Source organism: Palaemon carinicauda, chromosome 16, assembly GCF_036898095.1.
Source record: "Palaemon carinicauda isolate YSFRI2023 chromosome 16, ASM3689809v2, whole genome shotgun sequence".
Classification (NCBI taxonomy): Eukaryota; Metazoa; Arthropoda; class Malacostraca; order Decapoda; family Palaemonidae; genus Palaemon; species Palaemon carinicauda.
Genome location: NC_090740.1, coordinates 42602611 through 42622610, shown reverse-complemented (window position 1 = coordinate 42622610; position 20000 = coordinate 42602611). Strand labels below are relative to the sequence as shown.

At 36.8% G+C, this 20000-nt stretch overlaps 2 protein-coding genes across 2 annotated transcripts in view; one reads left to right on the top strand and one right to left on the bottom strand.

The window, feature by feature from the left end:
* The window catches only part of LOC137655044 (proton-coupled amino acid transporter-like protein pathetic), a 17466-nt gene extending 10349 nt beyond the window's left edge, over positions 1 to 7117 (bottom strand). Inside the window, exons 1-3 of the mRNA XM_068388943.1 lie at positions 7024 to 7117; positions 1718 to 1868; positions 1199 to 1405 (exon numbers count right to left, since the gene is read on the bottom strand). Coding sequence (XP_068245044.1) covers positions 1199 to 1405; positions 1718 to 1810 — 300 coding nt within the window. The 5' untranslated portion in view covers positions 1811 to 1868; positions 7024 to 7117. The remainder of the gene's footprint in view (positions 1 to 1198; positions 1406 to 1717; positions 1869 to 7023) is intronic.
* The window catches only part of LOC137655275 (protein FAM200C-like), a 25841-nt gene continuing 8641 nt past the window's right edge, over positions 2801 to 20000 (top strand). The window contains exons 1-2 of the mRNA XM_068389161.1: positions 2801 to 3172; positions 4445 to 5920. Of these exons, the coding sequence (XP_068245262.1) occupies positions 4480 to 5920 (1441 nt within the window). The 5' untranslated portion in view covers positions 2801 to 3172; positions 4445 to 4479. The remainder of the gene's footprint in view (positions 3173 to 4444; positions 5921 to 20000) is intronic.

Here is a 20000-nt window from a genome sequence, read left to right as displayed (position 1 = left end):
CCTCACCTTGTGTAAGACACGGGCTCTTGCCGTTGGGCAGCCCGTAAAATGTCCAGTGAGCATCAGCGTTCAGGGCTCCCATGTTTAGGGGATTTGTCCTCAAACAGGGAAATTAAAGTGATTTTGGGGACAGTCTTGCCTTCTCCACCATAAGGGTCAATATTGTACATTATTCCAGAAGTTTTATACTAGCTGTGACCAGATTGTGGAATGATCTTTCTAGTCTGGTAGTTAAAATCAGTGGAATTTCTGAGGTTCAAACTTGTTGGAAAGCCTTTTCTGTTGAACAAATTGACATGAGTCTCATTTCATAATTTATATGCAAATTTTCTATTTAGCCTTGTTACAGATTTTAATATATCTTATGATTTTTTTATTCATCAAACAAATTTATTCGTTTCTTCTTTATTTCATTTCTTCACTGGGCTGCTTTTCCAGTTGGATGCTGCTTTTCCGATTGAGGATATAGCTTGACTAATGATAATGATTATTTTGATATGCCTATGGATAATGGGTTAAGAAAATATTGCATCATGTGACGTCAATGTGAAGTAAAGGTGATATTCATCTGGTTCCTCGGGCATCTGTGCTTCGTTGCTGTGAGTTAAATATTTATAATTATGTGCTTTCATAATATTGCAATGACAGAAATGAAATACATAGCATATTCTAATCATTGAACATATAGCAGTATATATAACACTTTATTAAATTATGATGAAGAGTAGATGTTCAAAGTGAAAACATCTAGGGATGATCTCTATGTACTAATTCTCTTGTAAGTAAATCATAATATTGAATCTTTTATACCCTACAATGAGTGAATCGTATGAGAACCTTGTACTACTGTTATCTTCAATTTCACGAGTTAGGGCACCCACACAGAAGCCAATTTTCAGCGGTCAGTAGCTGCCACTATTTCATAGTGCTACGAGAACGTGGAGAAGGAAGCTCTGATAAAGCCACCACTAAAGATTAACTGGTGTGCTTGCATCCGTAGAAGAAAAATTATTTAATTTCTCGCCACGAAACAGTGGCAAGCACCGTCCACTAGAAATTAGCCTGTGTGTGTTGGGGGTGGGGGTGGGGGGTGGGGGGGGGGGGGGGGGGGGGGGGGCTGTTGCCTTTATCCTCTTAGGAAACAAGAAATGTTCTCCGGAGAACGTTATGAACACTGAAAACCTCCCAGCCATCTGACCTGTTTTAAGTTTTGAGGGATGAACACAAAATATACACAGCAGAATCCTAGTTGCGTGATGATAAGGAAGGCGGTGATGATGTATCCCACGGCGTTGGCGTACTTCCTGCATCCTTCTGGACCGTATCTAAAGGCTGCCTTCGCTGATTCCTCGTAGCTTAGGGCCGCGACGTTTGCCCTCTTGCTTAATACCCTGGAACACCTCAACTGTTGTAACGAAGAAGTTGGAGAGGTAAGAAAGTCATCTTAGGATTGTATAGCATTTATTAATTCTTACGGCTTAAGTATTTCGTCGCATTCAGTTTATCCACAAATCTAGATTATTATTTTATTAAATCATTATCCAATTTGCTATCGACTACTTATATCTGTACATTTTGTGATAATTAGCCATCTAAAAGTTATTAAAAAAATTAAAGAAATTATGAAAATCATAAAGGAAATTAAAACAGATAGACCGGAAAGGTGTGTTGAGGGAGTTAGCAAAGAGAAGAAGACACCTGTTCGTCGTCTACTCACCAACATAAACATACACTCAACGCAGACGATGCCCATCAAGGGAATACCAGCGAAGCCGACCCAGAGTCCAGCGTTCATGAAGCCCTGCGGCATGGCAAGCACACCTGTGCCCACGTTTCCCTTCAGCACGTGTGCAAGTGTTTCGTTGTCGCTGCTCAATGGAAAAAGTTTCATAACGCCGCATAATAGAAAAAAAAAATGTGAATTTTAAAGACACAAATCTTGACATTTATTTCATTGCATGTCCCTATAAGAATGAAATGAAAATGGTTTCCTGGAATAAGAGAGAAACATTTTTGAGAACAATGTTTCCATGTTGACCATGGGCTTGAAAAATTTACAGCATTTCGTTGGCAGTTATTGTTGCTCTGAAATCTGAATACAGGAGGAAGAAATATAGCAACTTACGCTTACATTTACTGGGTTTATCTATCTATCCATCTATATATATGTATAATATATATAAGTACATATATGTATACACACATATATATATATATATATATATATATATATATATATATATATATATACAAATATATATATATATATATATATATATATATATATATATATATATATATATATATATATATGTATGTATATGTACTGTATATATATTGTATGTATATATATATATATATATATATATATATATATATATATTTATATATATATATATATATATATATATATATATATATATATTTATATATGAGGCCATATGCATCAATAGGCGTAAGAGATGAATTTATACTAATAAAGTTGGTAATTGCCTGTGTTTGTCTGCGTGTTCACAGACGTGTTCGCTATAGATTAATTGTACAAGGACCCTGCAGAATGCGTAATGATCGAATTTTCAGTAATTTTTATCGAGAAAAATAACGCCGCTATTTCCATTTTGATCAAGATCCACCTTGAGGGTCTACGGGCCCCATAATTCTAGACCCCCTAAAGCAGTGTTACTCAACCAGGGGGGCATGCCCCCCTAGGGGGGCGCAAGAGGATTCAAAGGGGGGCGTGAGCCTCAGGAGAAAAATGCAGCTATAAATGAAAAAAAAATAAGTTGTGTTATTTTAGACTAGATCAGTTAAATAAAAAAGACATTATAGTAAAAAATATAATAATAATAATAATAATAATAATAATAATAATAATAATAATAATAATAATAATAATAATAATAATAATAGTAAAAGTTTTATATAATAAAGTAATATCATCGTTACTAATTCATGCTTTCTCCTTCCACGTAGGCTACCGTAGAGTACATTGCCTGTCGTGGACGTGTATAATACGTGTCCCTTACTGGTGAGCTATGAGATCCGTTTCTCACACCCAGTCCCACCGTACACACTATCAACACAGTCCCTGTCAACACTCCCAGTTTACCACACATGTCCGAAAGTATTTGAACATTTCTTCCTTGCCGTTTCTACAGGCGAAATTGTTGAGGTACATTATCTCAGTTTCTTATCGACCCATTAACATTGTCAGGTTTGTGAGAATGTGAATGAAAGAAAAGGGGAGAGATATATTCGGGGGATTAATTTTTTTTCCTATCAATTATATTTGACTAGTTTTGTTTTCCCTGTGTCGTTGATGGGCTGCCCTGCATTGGTGGGGTTATTGTCCTTTATTTGAAAAAAAAAAAATATATCAGTTTCTATGTTTATCAATATACCGAAATATGTTGAGAGACCGTTGCTAAGATTACTGCAAAATTTTGAAGATGTATATTTTGTTTTATTTATTTTTCCTTCATATTGTAAAAATCATAAGTTAATGGTCTCAAATTTTACTATTTGCAAAATAAGATGTTCTAATAACCACCACTTCATGATTATCTCAACCATATGATCAGTGACCGAGTCAGAGAGGTAGAGTCAGCGAGTAGGGCTGTATTAGAGAGAGAGAGAGAGAGAGAGAGAGAGAGAGATTCATGTGTATATATATATATATATATATATATATATATATATATATATATATATATATATATATATATATATATATATATATATATGTATATATATATATATATATATATATATATATATATATATATATATATATATATATAGGGCTGTATTAGAGAGAGAGAGAGAAAAGAGAGAGAGAGAGAGAGAGAGAGAGAGAGAGAGAGAGAGAGAGAGAGAGAGATTCGTGTGTATATATATATATATATATATATATATATATATATATATATATATAATATATATATATATATATATATATATATATATATATATATATATATATATATATATATATATATTATATGTATGTATATAAAATTTAGTTATAAATGTTTGTATCTCTCTCCCTCTCTCTCTCTCTCTCTCTCTCTCTCTCTCTCTCTCTCTCTCTCTCTCTCTCTCTCTCTCTCTATATATATATATATATATATATATATATATATATATATATATATATATATATATATATATATATATATATATATTTCCTCTCCTTTTTTCCTTCTTCTTTTCCTTCAAGGTTAATTTAACGTCCAAGGCTGGATGTATTTCTTATATTGTCTCAATTTTCTGGCAATCTCGTGTTTAGCCTCAAAATTTTCAAAAAATTTTGGATATATCTTTCTCCCTCTTTCTCTGTCCTTCTCACTCATTGATCATGTAGCTGTGATAATCATACTGTGGTGGTTATCATCAAGAGGTGAAAAATACCTTAATTTACAAATGCATATTATCTTGATCGCAGATACGTTTTGCCAGTTTCACTCCAACTACGTTGCAATGAGTGCCAAGAAGCGGAAGTATAACGAAGATTATATTCGTTTTGGATTTGTGTCCCTCCGAAAGGGTGACACAGAGGTCCCACAGTGCGTGATATGTTACAAGACTCTGAGCAATGATGGAATGCGACCCTCACGCTTGGAACGCCACCTGCAAACAGCACATCCTGGTCTAGTTGACAAGCCAAAGGCATTCTTTGAAACAAAAAAACACACCTTGAAGCAAGTGAAAATGGATGACAGCGGGGTATTTCGACAACAATCATCAAAGGTTGTTGAGGCTTCTTATGAAATTTCCATGTTGATTGCAAAGAGCAAGAAGAGCCATAACATTGGAGAGACTCTCATAAAGCCAAGTATACTATGTGCAGCTCAACTCATTCTTGGTAAAGATAGTGCAAATAAGCTTTCCCAAATTTCCCTGTCAAACGATACAGTCCAGAGAAGGATCCATGAACTGTCTCAAGATATCAAAGAACAAACACTCGAACTAGTAAGAGCCTCGCCTGTTTTTGCAATCCAGTGTGATGAAACGACCGATATCGCTCAGTGTGCTCAGTTCTTGATGTATGCTCGTTTTGTGTCAGGCAACAATATAAAGGAGGAAATTTTGTTTTGTTGCCCCAAGGAAAGTTGTACAACAGCAGAAGCCATTTTTAAAGTTACATCAGACTTTTTTAAGGAAAATAAACTTTCTTGGGACTCACTAATAGGGGTGTGTACTGATGGAGCCCCAGCCATGGTTGGCCTGCGTTCTGGGTTCATCACAAAGGTGAAAGAAAAAAATCCTTCTGTAATAAGTACACACTGCATAATTCACCGTGAATCTTTAGCATCCAGAACTTTGCCTGATGAAATGAGGGATGTTCTAAACGTGGCTATAAAGGTAGTAAATTTCATCAAATCTGGAGCCTTAAACAGTCGTCTCTTCAAATTATTGTGTAAGGATATGGATTCTGAACATGAAGCCCTGCTTTTTCACACAAACATACGATGGTTATCAAAAGGAAACATGCTTGAAAGGCTTTATGAGCTACGAGAAGAAGTAATAATATTTCTAGATTCACAGCAGAAGGCAGCCCTTCATGACAAATTCAAGTCTGACAGCTTTCAGATAATTCTAGCTTACTTGGTGGATATTTTTGAATCTTTGAATGCAGTGAACCTTAAACTACAAGGGAAAAATATCCACATCATCTCTCACCACGACACCATTCGAACTTTCATGGCCAAACTCGACCTCTGGAAATGTCGAATTCAGCAGGGAAATGCAGCCAGTTTTAGGAACTTAGATTCTGGGCTCGCTCATGGTAACCTTGACCCTGAGTTAAATATCCTTATAATCACTCATCTAAGCAGCTTAAAAGCAGAATTCACAAAATACTTTCCAGACATAGATGACATGCGTGAATCCTGGAAATTCATTAGGAATCCTTTTCAGTGTGAATTCGCTAATGTTGCTGAGGAAATTCAAGAGGAGTTTCTTGAGTTAAAGTTTAATTCCACAGCTAAGGATGAATTCAACGATTTGGATTTGGAGACATTCTGGATTAAATACCATTCTGTGTACCCTCTGATCTCACATCAGGCTCTTCGGGTTCTAACAATGTTTGGATCAACGTACCTGTGTGAAACTGCATTTTCTACGCTCACTGCTATAAAAACAAAATACAGAAACCGCCTGGATGTGGAAGATGATTTACGTTGTGCACTCTCTAACATTAAACCTCGTATTCAAGATCTGGTATCCAAGAAACAGTGTCAGGTATCTCACTAAATAAGTTAAGCAAGTTATCCTGTAGAAGTGAAAATGTCAATTATCTCACTTTATTTCCTACTTAGTAAATTGACTATACAACCCATAAGGCTTTTTTTATTCCTTTTCATATAAAATCTGCAAGTGAAATTTATCTTTATATGCAAGGGGGGGGGGGGCGTGGCGATAAAAAAATAATTGTGGAGGGGGCATGGTAGTAAAAGGTTGAGAACCACTGCCCTAAAGCTATATTTCCTGAAATTGGGAAGGCTGATGCCCTAGATTTCTTCAACTTTTTAAAAATAATTAATAACAATCGAGAAATCTTATGTCGCTATTTTTATTTTGATCAAGAACCACCTTGGGTGGGGGGGGGTCTATGGGCCCCATAATAACAATATATATATATATATATATATATATATATATATATATATATATATATATATATATAAATATATATGTATATATATACATATATATATATATATATATATTTATGTATATATATACACACCCATATATATATATATATATATATATATATATATATATAGTAATTATAAGCATAAATTGCTATATTCTTTCGAGGGATTTCCTCCTTTGTTTAGAACAACAATAACTGCCAATGAAAAACTGTAATTTTTAGCCCATGGATAACATAGAAATAAATATTTATCACTTTCCTAGAATGGTTCTCTCTGATACAAATCATTATTACGCCATTCGTTGAATATCTAACTTGTTTTATAAATAGAAATGGATACGAAAAAGTCATTTGATTCGTACGTGGTGGGATTTTTTATATTCCTTGTGATAAACAGATTGTCTTCCCCTGGGTGTCCAGCATCAACATCGTCTACGCCTTTGCTTAGGTCATTTTGCTCCTAAATGAAAACAATTAAAAGAATTAAAGACGAATAATTGTATACCAACCGTGTGTCACACGATCGTACATAAATTATTTTGTATATATTATGCTTGTATCTGCGCTCTTCCCTCGCACTAAAAAGAACTTGAATAATCATGTCTCCGGTTTTCCTCTGTAACATTGTCTGTCTTATGAACATGAAAATTCCTGTTGCCTTGAGGTTTTGTATATAAAGGAGAGTGTTCTATAATAAAGTTACTCAGATGATTGCATCCTGCCTTTGAGTCATATCCTCTCTCTCGGCCCGTCACAATTGCATGGATCAAGCAAGCATTTCGTATAAACGTAAGAGTCAGGGTGAGATGTCACTGGAAATGTAATATTTACTAATATCGTAAGAGAGAGAGAGAGAGAGTGTGTGATTATATCTAGTTAAAGTCAATCTAGGGAGCGTTGGCAAAGTCCCTAAACATGTAATAGGAAATAAAATACAGAATTACTGGAAAAGAACACAGCTTGGTGTGACAGAGGGATGTTAGTTGCTCGGCTGATCGAGATGATGATGACTTTAGAGGAGTTAAAGGTCAAATGAGGATATGAATCACTTAACAGAATAGAATAGGATTAATAGATAGTGTTGATTTATCACAGTAACGGATTTTTTCATTATCAGAGTTTTAGTAATAATGATAATTTTAGTAATTTCAATAATAATAATTTTAACAATTTCACTAATAACAATAATTTGAATGAATTTAATAATAAAGATAATCATTTTAATCATGCTACATATACTGAGCATTGCAGGATGATAGAATCATAAGACATTGCTATTGTCATGTCTGCATGGCTTTTCAATATCATCATGGAGGAACTGATGCTTGAGGGCAGAGAAAGGACAGTGGATATAAGCGTGAAGTTACCTGATAAGATATTATTTATGAACTAAATGTGGGGTAGCTGGTGGTTGCAAACGATCCCGTGCTGATTCGGAATAATGGGACAAAACTGCAAAAGCCAGTAAAAGGGTAGGAATTGCTTGCGAAAATAGAAAACCATAAAGAGGGAGTATAGAATGATTGAAGAGTGGAAACAGTTGAGTCAAATGAGCATCTGAGAGTAAATATAAAAGATAATGGATAGATGAGAGAAGAGGTGAAAACAACAGTGGTAACTTGAAGTGTGCAGAAGATTAGAAAGAGACCGGAGTTGTACGACCGGAGTTGTCTGCGGTACAACTCCGAACTAATAGATTGTTCAAATGGGTATGAATTGCCTGCGAAGATAGAAAACCATAAAGAGGGAGTCTAGAATGTTTGACGAGTGGAAACAGTGGAGTCAAATGAGCATCTGAGAGTAAATATAACAGATAATGGATAGATGAGAGAAGAGGTGAAAACAACAATGGTAGCTTGAAGTGTGCAGAAGATTAGAGAGAGACTGGAGTTGTCTGTGGTACAACACCGAACGAATAGATTGTTCAACCAATTTTCCAGTATGGTAATGAAGCATGGTTTTGAATATGAATTACAGAAAAAAAGGTCAGAGCTATTGATACGATATTTGTGTAGCATACTGTGATGCAAAAAACATATGTAGGAGATGCGGTAAAAAGTATGGGTGGGAGGATGGACCAGAGAATGTTTAGGTGAATCGGCCATGTAAAAAGAATGGACAACAGTAGAATAGTAAAAGGAATGTAAATTGCAGACGTGATAGGAGGTAGGAGAAGAGATAGACAACAGTAGAATAGTAAAAGGAATGTAAAATGCAGACGTGATAGGAGGTAGGAGAAGAGATAGACAACAGTAGAATAGTAAAAGGAATGTAAAATGCAGACGTGATAGGAGGTAGAAGAGATAAGCCTAGATATAAAGGTATGATGGAAAGAAGGGGCCTAGGCATTTATGAAGTGCACGAGCACAAGCAAGACGGGGGGTGATTGGTGCAGTGTGAAGATGATTTTTATCTACTGCTGATAAGCTATCTGTTTAAGAGCATCGTACGAATAGTGTTATAGAATTTTTTAATGCATAGAGGATTCTACCACAATACAACAGTTAAAGGATGAATGCGTTAGAGGATGTTGTAATCTCTCTCTCTCTCTCTCTCTCTCTCTCTCTCTCTCTCTCTCTCTCTCTCTCTCTATATATATATATATATAGCCCAGCGGCATAGTAAGAAATATGAAACCAATTGTTCAAATTGTTCTAAAAGCACCAAAATTGGCACACATGTGGATTAATACATTCTGAACAATTTTGGATATGGAGGCATTCAAGATTCTCCCCGTAGCACATTTGGCGGCCATTTTTCAAAATGGCCGCTATTTACCGTTAGCGTCATTGAATATGTACCATAATTTGTCTTTTTGTGGATGCTAAAGGTGATAAGTGTGCTAGAGGTGATAAGTATTGTACAATTACACATACTTCTGTGCTTACCAAATAATTTGGCTACCATTTCACAAGAAAATGAATTTTACTTTGCAGCGGCAGCGTTGGTGGCAGTGACGGCGGCTGCAGTAATAGTATAGTGTTGATAGTCATGGTGCTTGTAGTAGTAACTTGTGGTAACATGGTGGTGTTTTGTGTCTTTGCAGGTGAGGCAGCAGCAGCACCACCTGACATCAGAGACGCGTTGTTCCAGACTGCAGCCATGGCAAAGAAGTTCCAACTGGTCGATACTTTTGAGCAACGTACTCCCACAACACCTCCTGAGACAAACTGGAAGCTGTGTCTTGTATGTCAAGAGGAGACAACAGAGTCACTTGTCTGCCCAGTACTGTCTAAACGCCGAGACCCTGGGAGTGGATACACGACAATGGCTGCAAACTTGGTCAAATTTGATGAACTCGGAGAACTGCCAAGAACTGTTCAGTTACAGAGACTAGATGAAGGACAAGGTGTTGAGGCGACAATGGTTGCCCACCAGGCCAAGTGGCATAAAACATGTATGCTCAAATACAATAACACAATGCTACGAAGAGCAGAGAAGAGACGCATCGCAAGCAGCTCAGCATTTGATAGTACTGACAATGTCCAGGCCAAGCGCGCCAGAACACACTCTTCAGAAGCCACTACCAGCGGCACCTCCTGCTTTTTCTGTGGAAAGTCTGGCACAGAGACCCTACATGAAGTAACAACCTTCCAGGTGGACACACGCGTACGGAAGTGTGCAGCGCAAGTTGGGGACAATGAACTCATAGCCAGGCTCAGCATGGGTGATATGGTGGCTCTGGAGGCCAAGTACCATTCCAAGTGTTTGTTGGCTCTTTACTATCGTGCAAAGACCACTGTAGAAGCCGAGCAGAAAACTGACCATGAAGGTGTAATGTCAAGAATCGTACTGGCTGAACTGGTCCTGTATATCGAGGAAACCCACCTAGAAGAGGGCACCACCCCAGTCTTCAGACTCGCAGAACTTGTAAAGCTATACACAACAAGAATGGAACAGCTCGGGGTTGTTTTGTGCCAGAAAGTTAATAGCACAAGGCTGAAAGAGCGCCTGTTAGCCCAGATACCAGGCCTGAGATCCCACAGCAAAGGCCGAGATGTTTTACTAGCGTTTGATGAAGACATTGGTGAAGCGCTAGGCAAAGCCTGCGAGCAAGACTGTGACACTGAGGCAGTTCACCTTGCGCGTGCTGCACAGATAGTTCGTCGATATATGTTTGAAGACACTTACCAATTCCGTGGATCATTCCCGGGCGGCTGTCAGGAGGACTCTGTGCCAAACGTACTAGTTGCAATGGTAAATATGGTGCTGGATGGCCCCACCATCAAGAATCAAAGCCATTCCTCTTCAACACAAGCAGCTCTTTCCATTGCGCAGCTTCTCAAGTTCAACAGTGTCAAGCAAAGTCGGAAGCAGGGAGCAACCAAGACACAGGAGCCTCCAGCTGTCAGACACAGTACGTCTCAAGAAACTCCTCTTCCAACCTATGTTGGGCTGATGCTGTATGCTGAAACACGCAAGAGGGGACTTGTGGACAAGCTCTTCTCTCTGGGCCTAAGCATCTCATATGACAGAGTCCTACGTCTTTCTGCCCAGATGGGAAACAGCGTGTGTCAGCTGTACCGCATAGAGGAAGTGGTCTGCCCGCCTACCCTGCGTAGCAATGTGTTCACAACTGCGGCTGTGGACAACATTGACCACAACCCAAGTGCCACCACAGCCAAGAATTCATTCCATGGAACAGGAATCTCGCTTTTTCAACACCCAACGTGTGCAGATGAGGGAGTGGATCGTAGCATTGCTCTCACTGGGCGTGATACTGGATCAAAGACGGTTGAGCCTCTACCAGAATATTACACGGATGTACGTCCTGTTGCTTCTTCTGTCAAAGGGCAAATGATCCCAGCTACTTCTGTGACCTCTCTTAGACGCCACAACTGTGAGCAGCACATAGAAGATGAGTATATGTGGCTGGAGAACACGAGAAGTGTTCTCAAAGATGATGTTGAGGCCTGTGAAAACACATCATGGGCTGCATACCATGCAAGGCACCAAGATCCAAAGCAACCAGTCATCACACCAACGTCCCTGCTTCCCTTGTTCCAGGAGAGTGCTCACACTGTGGCAATGATCAGACACTCTATTGATGTAGTCAGGAGTGCAGTTAAACATCTCAACCCAGGCCAAACTCCAGTTCTGACTTGCGACCAGCCACTATTCACTCTAGCAAAACAGATCCAGTGGAAGTGGCCAAACACATATGGAGAAGACCAACTGGTGGTGATGTTTGGGGGGTTGCATATTGAGATGACGGCACTGAAGACCCTGGGTGACTGGTTGCAGGGAAGTGGGTGGACCCAAGCACTGGTACAAGCAGAGATCACAACTGAAGGAATAGCAGACTCATTTCTTCGAGCAGCTCACGTCACACGCACCAGAAGAGCACACCAAGTCACAGCGGCTGCGTTGTATAATCTCCAACGGCGTGCCTATGACAAGTACAGCACCACCAATACAGAAGATGATGAGCACCCTGAAAGCTTCGAAGACTGGTGCAGTCAGAGAGAACAGAGTTATCCGCAGTTTCAGTACTGGTCAACAGTCTTGGCACTGGAGCTGTCCACTCTGATCTATGTGCGATCTCTGAGAGAAGCCAATTTTAGCATGTACGTGGATGCTCTGACAGAACTGGCTCCGTGGTTCTTCGCACTAGACCACACGAACTATGCCCGATGGATACCAGTGCATCTACGGGACATGGCAGAACTGGCAAACAAACATCCAGACGTCTTCACAGAGTTTAGCAAGGGACACTTCACAGTCCAGAAGACCAAGAGGATCTTTTCAGCAATCCCTCTTGACCAAGGACATGAGCAGAACAACGCGTATGTCAAGGGTGATGGAGGAGCCATCGGCCTCACAGACAATCCAACTGCACTGAGGCGCTGGATGGTTGCCGGACCGGAGGTTGCTAGAGTGATTGTGGAATTTGACGACTTCAATCTGCATCCACACGATCAAGAGGAGACACGTCACCACGAAGAGACACCAAGTGTGCAGAACACTTTTGCCAGAGATGTGCGCTCACTCGTGGCCGTCATTGAAGAGCTGGGCAACCCTTTCGAGGAGGACAGTCAGGACTTGCTGGTGCTCGACACAAAGGAGATCGCAGACCCTGCAGTCATAGAAACAGTCCGTAACGCCAAGCAGATTGGCCAAGACCAGTTTGAAGCATTCTCAAAGGAATGCATCGTGGACAGAACCAAGTCCATTGAGGTGGCAATCCACCGGAACAAGCTACCACTGTTTGCGACCAAGAGAGGACCCAATATACCCAAAGGAAAAGAACAGGTCAAATCTCTGAAGAATGATGTTGCGCTCTTCGCACGATTATATATCGGCTGCCAGACCCGTGATGGGAATCTAGAAGAGTTCTTCAGGCATGAAAATCAGCAATGCCCTCCAGCTTTATCTGACGGAGGGAGACTGTACCTAGGGAGCAAGAGTGACTTGCTGGTGTGCCTTGAAGGCCATGCTGAGCCTCAGTTTGAAGCTCCTACTGTCACTGCTGTTGTCCTCGATGGAGCAGTAATCGTACAGATGTTGAAGCCGGGTACTGCCAACACGTTCGAGGAATATGCACAGCAAGTGTTCATCCCATACGTTGTACAACGTTTCCAACATGTATCACGTCTTGACCTTGTGTGGGACAGCTACAGAGCAGATTCCCTGAAGGCATCAACCAGAGAACAGCGTGGAAAGGGAGTACGTCGGCGTGTTGTCGACTCAGCAGTCATACCAGGAAATTGGCAAAGTTTCCTGCGAGTTGATAGCAACAAAGTGGAGCTCTTCAGCTACCTCTCCACCATGCTTGCAGAGTCCTTTCAAGAAGAAGGCAAGGAACTGGTCGTCACTGATGGGGAGCAGGTGATCTGTGTTCCACAGCAAGAGGATGTCAACTCACTCGCACCATGCAACCAAGAAGAGGCAGACACCCGCATGATGCTACATGTAGCACATGCTGCACAACATGGTCACCACCAGATACAGGTTTGAACAGTAGACAGTGACGTCGTGGTCCTAGCAGTGATGGTAGTCCAGAAACTACCAGCTGGAGACGAACTCTGGGTAGCCTTTGGGACAGGCAAGAACTACCGCTACATTGCAGCCCATGAAATAGCTTCCTCCCTTGGTCCAGAGAAGGCATGTGCTCTTCCAATGTTTCATGCCATCACAGGGTGTGATACTGTGTCAGCCTTCGTCGGACATGGGAAGAAATCTGCCTGGGCAACATGGAACACGCTGCCAGAACTCACTGATGCCCTGCTGAGTCTGGCAAATGCACCCACAAGCATCCAAGAGGATACAATGCATGTCATCGAGAGGTTTGTCATACTCCTGTATGACCGCACAAGCAAATGCAAGGACGTCAACAAGGCGAGAAAGCAGCTCTTTGCAAAGACGAACTCTGTTCAGAACATCCCGCCAACCTACGCTGCTCTGGAGCAGCATGTGAAGAGATCTGCCCTTCAGGGTGGTCATGTCTGGGGCCAGGCATTGGTACCAACGCCCGTGCTCCCTCCACCAACAGACTGGGGCTGGCATCGGAGTGATGATGGGCTCTACACACCACTCTGGACCACACTCCCTGAGGCATCCAAGGCCTGCTATGAGCTGGTGTCTTGCGGATGCAAGAAAGGCTGCAAAAACCGCTGCAAGTGCAAGAACGCTTCACTGCAATGCACTGGTCTATGTTTCTGTGAAGGCGAATGCCAGTAGATTGGGACAGAAAACTTGCTAACCAACATTATGATCTGTAGACATTCATAATTCTGGTGACCAGATTTGAAAAGTTCGGAATCATAATTAACATAGTGTGGCAAAATCTACGTTATTGTATTACATGTATGTACTGCAGGATTACACAAGTACTGTGCCTAGAGACTGGGCTTTTGGTCGACTATATAACTACAATCTGACCATACTGTAAACTTCCCGTACTCTGTGTATTATTTTGACTAGCAATTTTGCCAGCAATTTGAAATAAAAAAGCAACTTGAGCAATTAAAGTGTGTTCCTGAAATCAGGTACTGGTTATTAGAGGTATTATGTCATTGAGTATTGAAATCTTCATCAAATGTCCACTTTTTCCACAAAATGGCGGCCAGTTTGGGGGCCATTTTTGAGAAGATTCATCTAAATATCTGTTAAACATTTATTGATGTTAATTCTGATGTAAAAAAAGGGAATTTTGGCCCATCTAGCACCAAACTAACGACAAATAATGAAGTCTATGTAATGACGCTAATGTTAAATGGCGGCCATTTTGAACAATGGCCGCCATATCTTCCTAAGGGCTAATCTTGAATGCCTCCATATCCAAAAATGTTTAGAATATATTAATCTACATGTGTGCCAATTTTGGTGCTTTTAGACCAACTTGAACAATTGGTCTGCTATGCCGCTGTACTAATATATATATATATATATATATATATGTATACATATATATGTATATATATATATATATATATATATATATATATATATATATATATATATATATATATATATATATACATATATATACCCACACACACACACACATATATATATATATGTGTGTAAATATACATATATATATATATATATATATATATATATATATATATATATATATATATATATATATATATGCATATAATTATATGCATACAAACATTTATATATATATATATGTATATACATATATGCATATATATATATATATATATATATATATATATACATATATGCATATATATATATATATATATATATATATATTTATATATACATATTTATATATATATACATATACTGTATATATATATATATATATATATATATATATATATATATATATATATATATATATATATATGCATATATATACATACACACACACACACACATATATCATAATCATAATCAATAATCAATAATCAATAATCAATAATCAATAATCAATAATAATAATATTATTTTTATTGATAATAAAAATAATAATGATAATAATAATAAAAATAATAATATAAATAATAATAATAATAATATTAATAATAACAACATTAACAATGATAATATTAATAAAGATTATAATAATAATAATGATTATAATAATAATAATATTTATTATTATTATTATATAATAAGAATTATAATAATAATAACCATATTAATATTATTAATAATATAAATAATAATAATAATATAAATAATAATAATAATATAAATAATAAAAATAATATAAATAATATAAATAATATAAATAATATAAATAATATAAATAATAATAATAATAATAATAATAATAATAATAATAATAATAATTATAATTATAGTTATAATAATTATAATAATTATAATAATAATAATAATAAACATAGACATAATAATAATAGTAATAATAATAATAATAATAATGAAGATAATAATAATAATAATAATAATATTACCAATAATATTAGTAATAAAAATTATAATAATGATAATACTAATAATAATAACAATAATAATATTAATAATAATGATAATATTAATAATAATAATAATAACGTTAAAAACATACATTGATACAAACAATAAAAGACATTGGTAAAAGACATGAGAAAAATAAGATAATTTAAAGTTATAAATAGTACTTAAAACACTTTCCTGCTGAAAGCAGAGTTATCTAGGTTTAGTTTTGGTTGAAGTTTTTCTATGTAAAATGTTTCTAATAATCTTAGCTCGGTCTCAAATCGAGCTTTACATATAATGCTAAAATCAAGATGATTAAAATTGGTGTTACACACTCCGTGACAATGATCTCTTATAGAGGAATGAGAAGGCTTACCCAGCGGTAGAAGGGTCCTTGAACTAATGCCTTTATGTTCAAAGGTTCTGATAGACAACAGTTTTGTCGAACTACCTACATATTCCGAACTACACTTCGGACACACAAATTTATAAACAACCATAGAACATAGTTCGCTAGATAACGACTCCTTGGACTTGAGCAAATTGCCTATCTTAAAATTATTGAAAAATACCATTCTAATATTTATATTTTTGAAGTAGGTTTTCGTTATGTGCTTAATTTTCCTTTCTATTATAGTATTGATTTTGTTCGATATGTAAGGAAATCGAAAATATATAATGTCTTTTACTTCACAAATCTGGTTGTCAACATTATTGATTTTGTTAAGAAAAATTTGTACTTTTTTGTAAAATAAATTATCCTGGTAACCATTGTTGTTGAAGAATTCCTTTAAGAATGTAATTTCTTTATGAAAGTTAAAGTAATTTGATGAAAGTTTATATGCTCTATTAATGAGAGTATTAATACTGTTCATTTTATATCTTAAATTACACTCACTTAAAAAAATTTAAACCAAGACCAGTAAAAGTGGGCTTTCTATAAACTTCCATATGTATTTTAAGGTCAGAAGTTTTAGTGACTAGTACGTCCAAAAAGGGCATTTTACCTTCGTTTTCTTCTTCCATGGTGAACTTGATATTACTGTGTTGAGAATTTAAATAATTAAAAAATTTGATTGCGTCATTTTTTTGCTTAAAAATAATAAATGTGTCATCCACATACCTTCTATACAACACAGGCTTAAAACTTAAAGGACAATTTTCCAACCATTCAGTCTCGTGAAAACAAGAAAATATTGGCCAAAGTTGCCGAAATAGGATTCCCCATAGCTAGTCCATCTTTTTGTTTGTAATACTCTTTGTTAGAAATAAAAAATGAATCTTGAACAATAATGTTTAATATATCAATAAATCTAGATTTACTCAGGTTTCTAAAGTTGTTATTATCCTTGTACATTTTATTTGCTACGATTTCAATAACTTCTTTTGTGGGAATATTTGTATATAAACTTTCGATGTCAAAGCTTGCCATATAATAATTATTTTTTAGTCTAAAATTTTTTATAGTATCAAAAAATGCATATGAATTTTCCAAGGTATATTCATTCTTTGCCCATTCTTCTATATTAGGAATCATAAATTTTGCTAAACTAAAATTTGGTGTATTGATTGACGATAGCACTGGTCTTAAAGGAATATTCTCTTTATGTATTTTTGGCAAACCATATAAGATACCAGGATTGCGACCCGAAGCATACAAATGTTTATACTCTTCATTTGTTATATGTTTACCCTTTTTAAGATAACTTAGTAGTCTGTTAACCTTGTCTTCTAGGAGAAGAGTATTTTTGAAAGGGTCTTTTTTACTTTTTTCAAATTGCAATGGATTGTTAAGAATATTCATCATTTTCTCTACATAATCACTTTTATTCATGATGGTAATACCTTTCCCTTTGTCTGGTTTAGAAAATATAATGTCTTTGTTTTCACTTAGATTTCTTAGTATTTTTATGTCATTTTGATCAAACAATGGTACCTGAATTTCTTTCTTGTATTCTTCTAATATATTACTGAATAGGTCTTGCATTTCTATATAGACAGCTTCTTTATCAGAACAGTTGTCGTTGTTTAGTCGGTTTACTTTATTTGCAAATATTTCCATACTTACTTTCATTTTAATATGATCGAGTTTTGGTTTGAGGCAATGGTCAAGTCCAAAGGATAATAGGTATTTTTCTCTTTTTTTTTAGTTGGTAGTTAGAGAGCTTGTACACGACTTTATTGCCATTACAAGATGGTGGTTTATAAAAACCGCCTAGTTTAAAAAGTTTTATAGCATGGGTTAGACATACTTTGTTTTTATAAAGTTCCTATTTCGGCAACTTTGGCCAATATTTTCTTATGTTTTCACGAGACTGAATGGTTGGAAAATTGTCCTTTAAGTTTTAAGCCTGTGTTGTATAGAAGGTATGTGGATGACACATTTATTATTTTTAAGCAAAAAAATGACGCAATCAAATTTTTTAATTATTTAAATTCTCAACACAGTAATATCAAGTTCACCATGGAAGAAGAAAACGAAGGTAAAATGCCCTTTTTGGACGTACTAGTCACTAAAACTTCTGACCTTAAAATACATATGGAAGTTTATAGAAAGCCCACTTTTACTGGTCTTGGTTTAAATTTTTTTAAGTGAGTGTAATTTAAGATATAAAATGAACAGTATTAATACTCTCATTAATAGAGCATATAAACTTTCATCAAATTACTTTAACTTTCATAAAGAAATTACATTCTTAAAGGAATTCTTCAACAACAATGGTTACCAGGATAATTTATTTTACAACAAAGTAAAAATTTTTCTTAACAAAATCAATAATGTTGACAACCAGATTTGTGAAGTAAAAGACATTATATATTTTCGATTTCCTTACATATCGAACAAAATCAATACTATAATAGAAAGGAAAATTAAGCACATAACGAAAACCTACTTCAAAAATACAAATATTAGAATGGTATTTTTCAATAATTTTAAGATAGGCAATTTGCTCAAGTCCAAGGAGTCGTTATCTAGCGAACTATGTTCTATGGTTGTTTATAAATTTGTGTGTCCGAAGTGTAGTTCGGAATATGTAGGTAGTTCGACAAAACTGTTGTCTATCAGAACCTTTGAACATAGAGGCATTAGTTCAAGGACCCTCCTACCGCTGGGTAAGCCTTCTCATTCCTCTATAAGAGATCATTGTCACGGAGTGTGTAACACCAATTTTAATCATCTTGATTTTAGCATTATATGTAAAGCTCGATTTGAGACCGAGCTAAGATTATTAGAAACATTTTACATAGAAAAACTTCGGTAATTGTGTAGGAGACCTCCGCGCTCGATTTAAAAGTTTCTAAAAGTAGAAAACGAAAGAAAACAGTAAATTAGAGCTACAGTTACCTTGAAACTGTGAGATAATCCTCCTACAACCACCTAACTCTTACACAGAAAATGTAAGCATAAACCTACTACTACAATTATGGGGGACCCCAGTGGGAAGCGGGGTTTTTGGGTGGGGGGAGGAGGAGAAAAGTGATTTTTCGGGGCACTACCGAACCTAATACAACTACCTACCCTACCCTGGGGGCCATGTACCCCTACCTAGGCCTACCGGGGGGGGCTCCGCCCCCCCTGCGACCCCCCCCCCCTTAAGGCCACAGTAATTTTCAGGGCACCACCGAACCTAAGACACCCACCTAACCTAGCCTATGGGGCCCTGTACCCCTACCTAGGCCGACACCCCCTTAAGGCCACAGTAATTTTCAGGGCACCACCGAACCTGAGACACCCACCTAACCTAGCCTATGGGGCCCTGTACCCCTACCTAGGCCTACCAGGGGGGGGCGTCATAGTGCAGAAATAAGCACCTCACGGCAAAACGAACACCAATCAACGATAGTGTGATTATTGAGTTTCAGTTCAAACGAAACAAATTCAAATGAAAACGCCTTTTGCAAAAAAAGGAACACAAACTTCAAATTAGTCTCAATA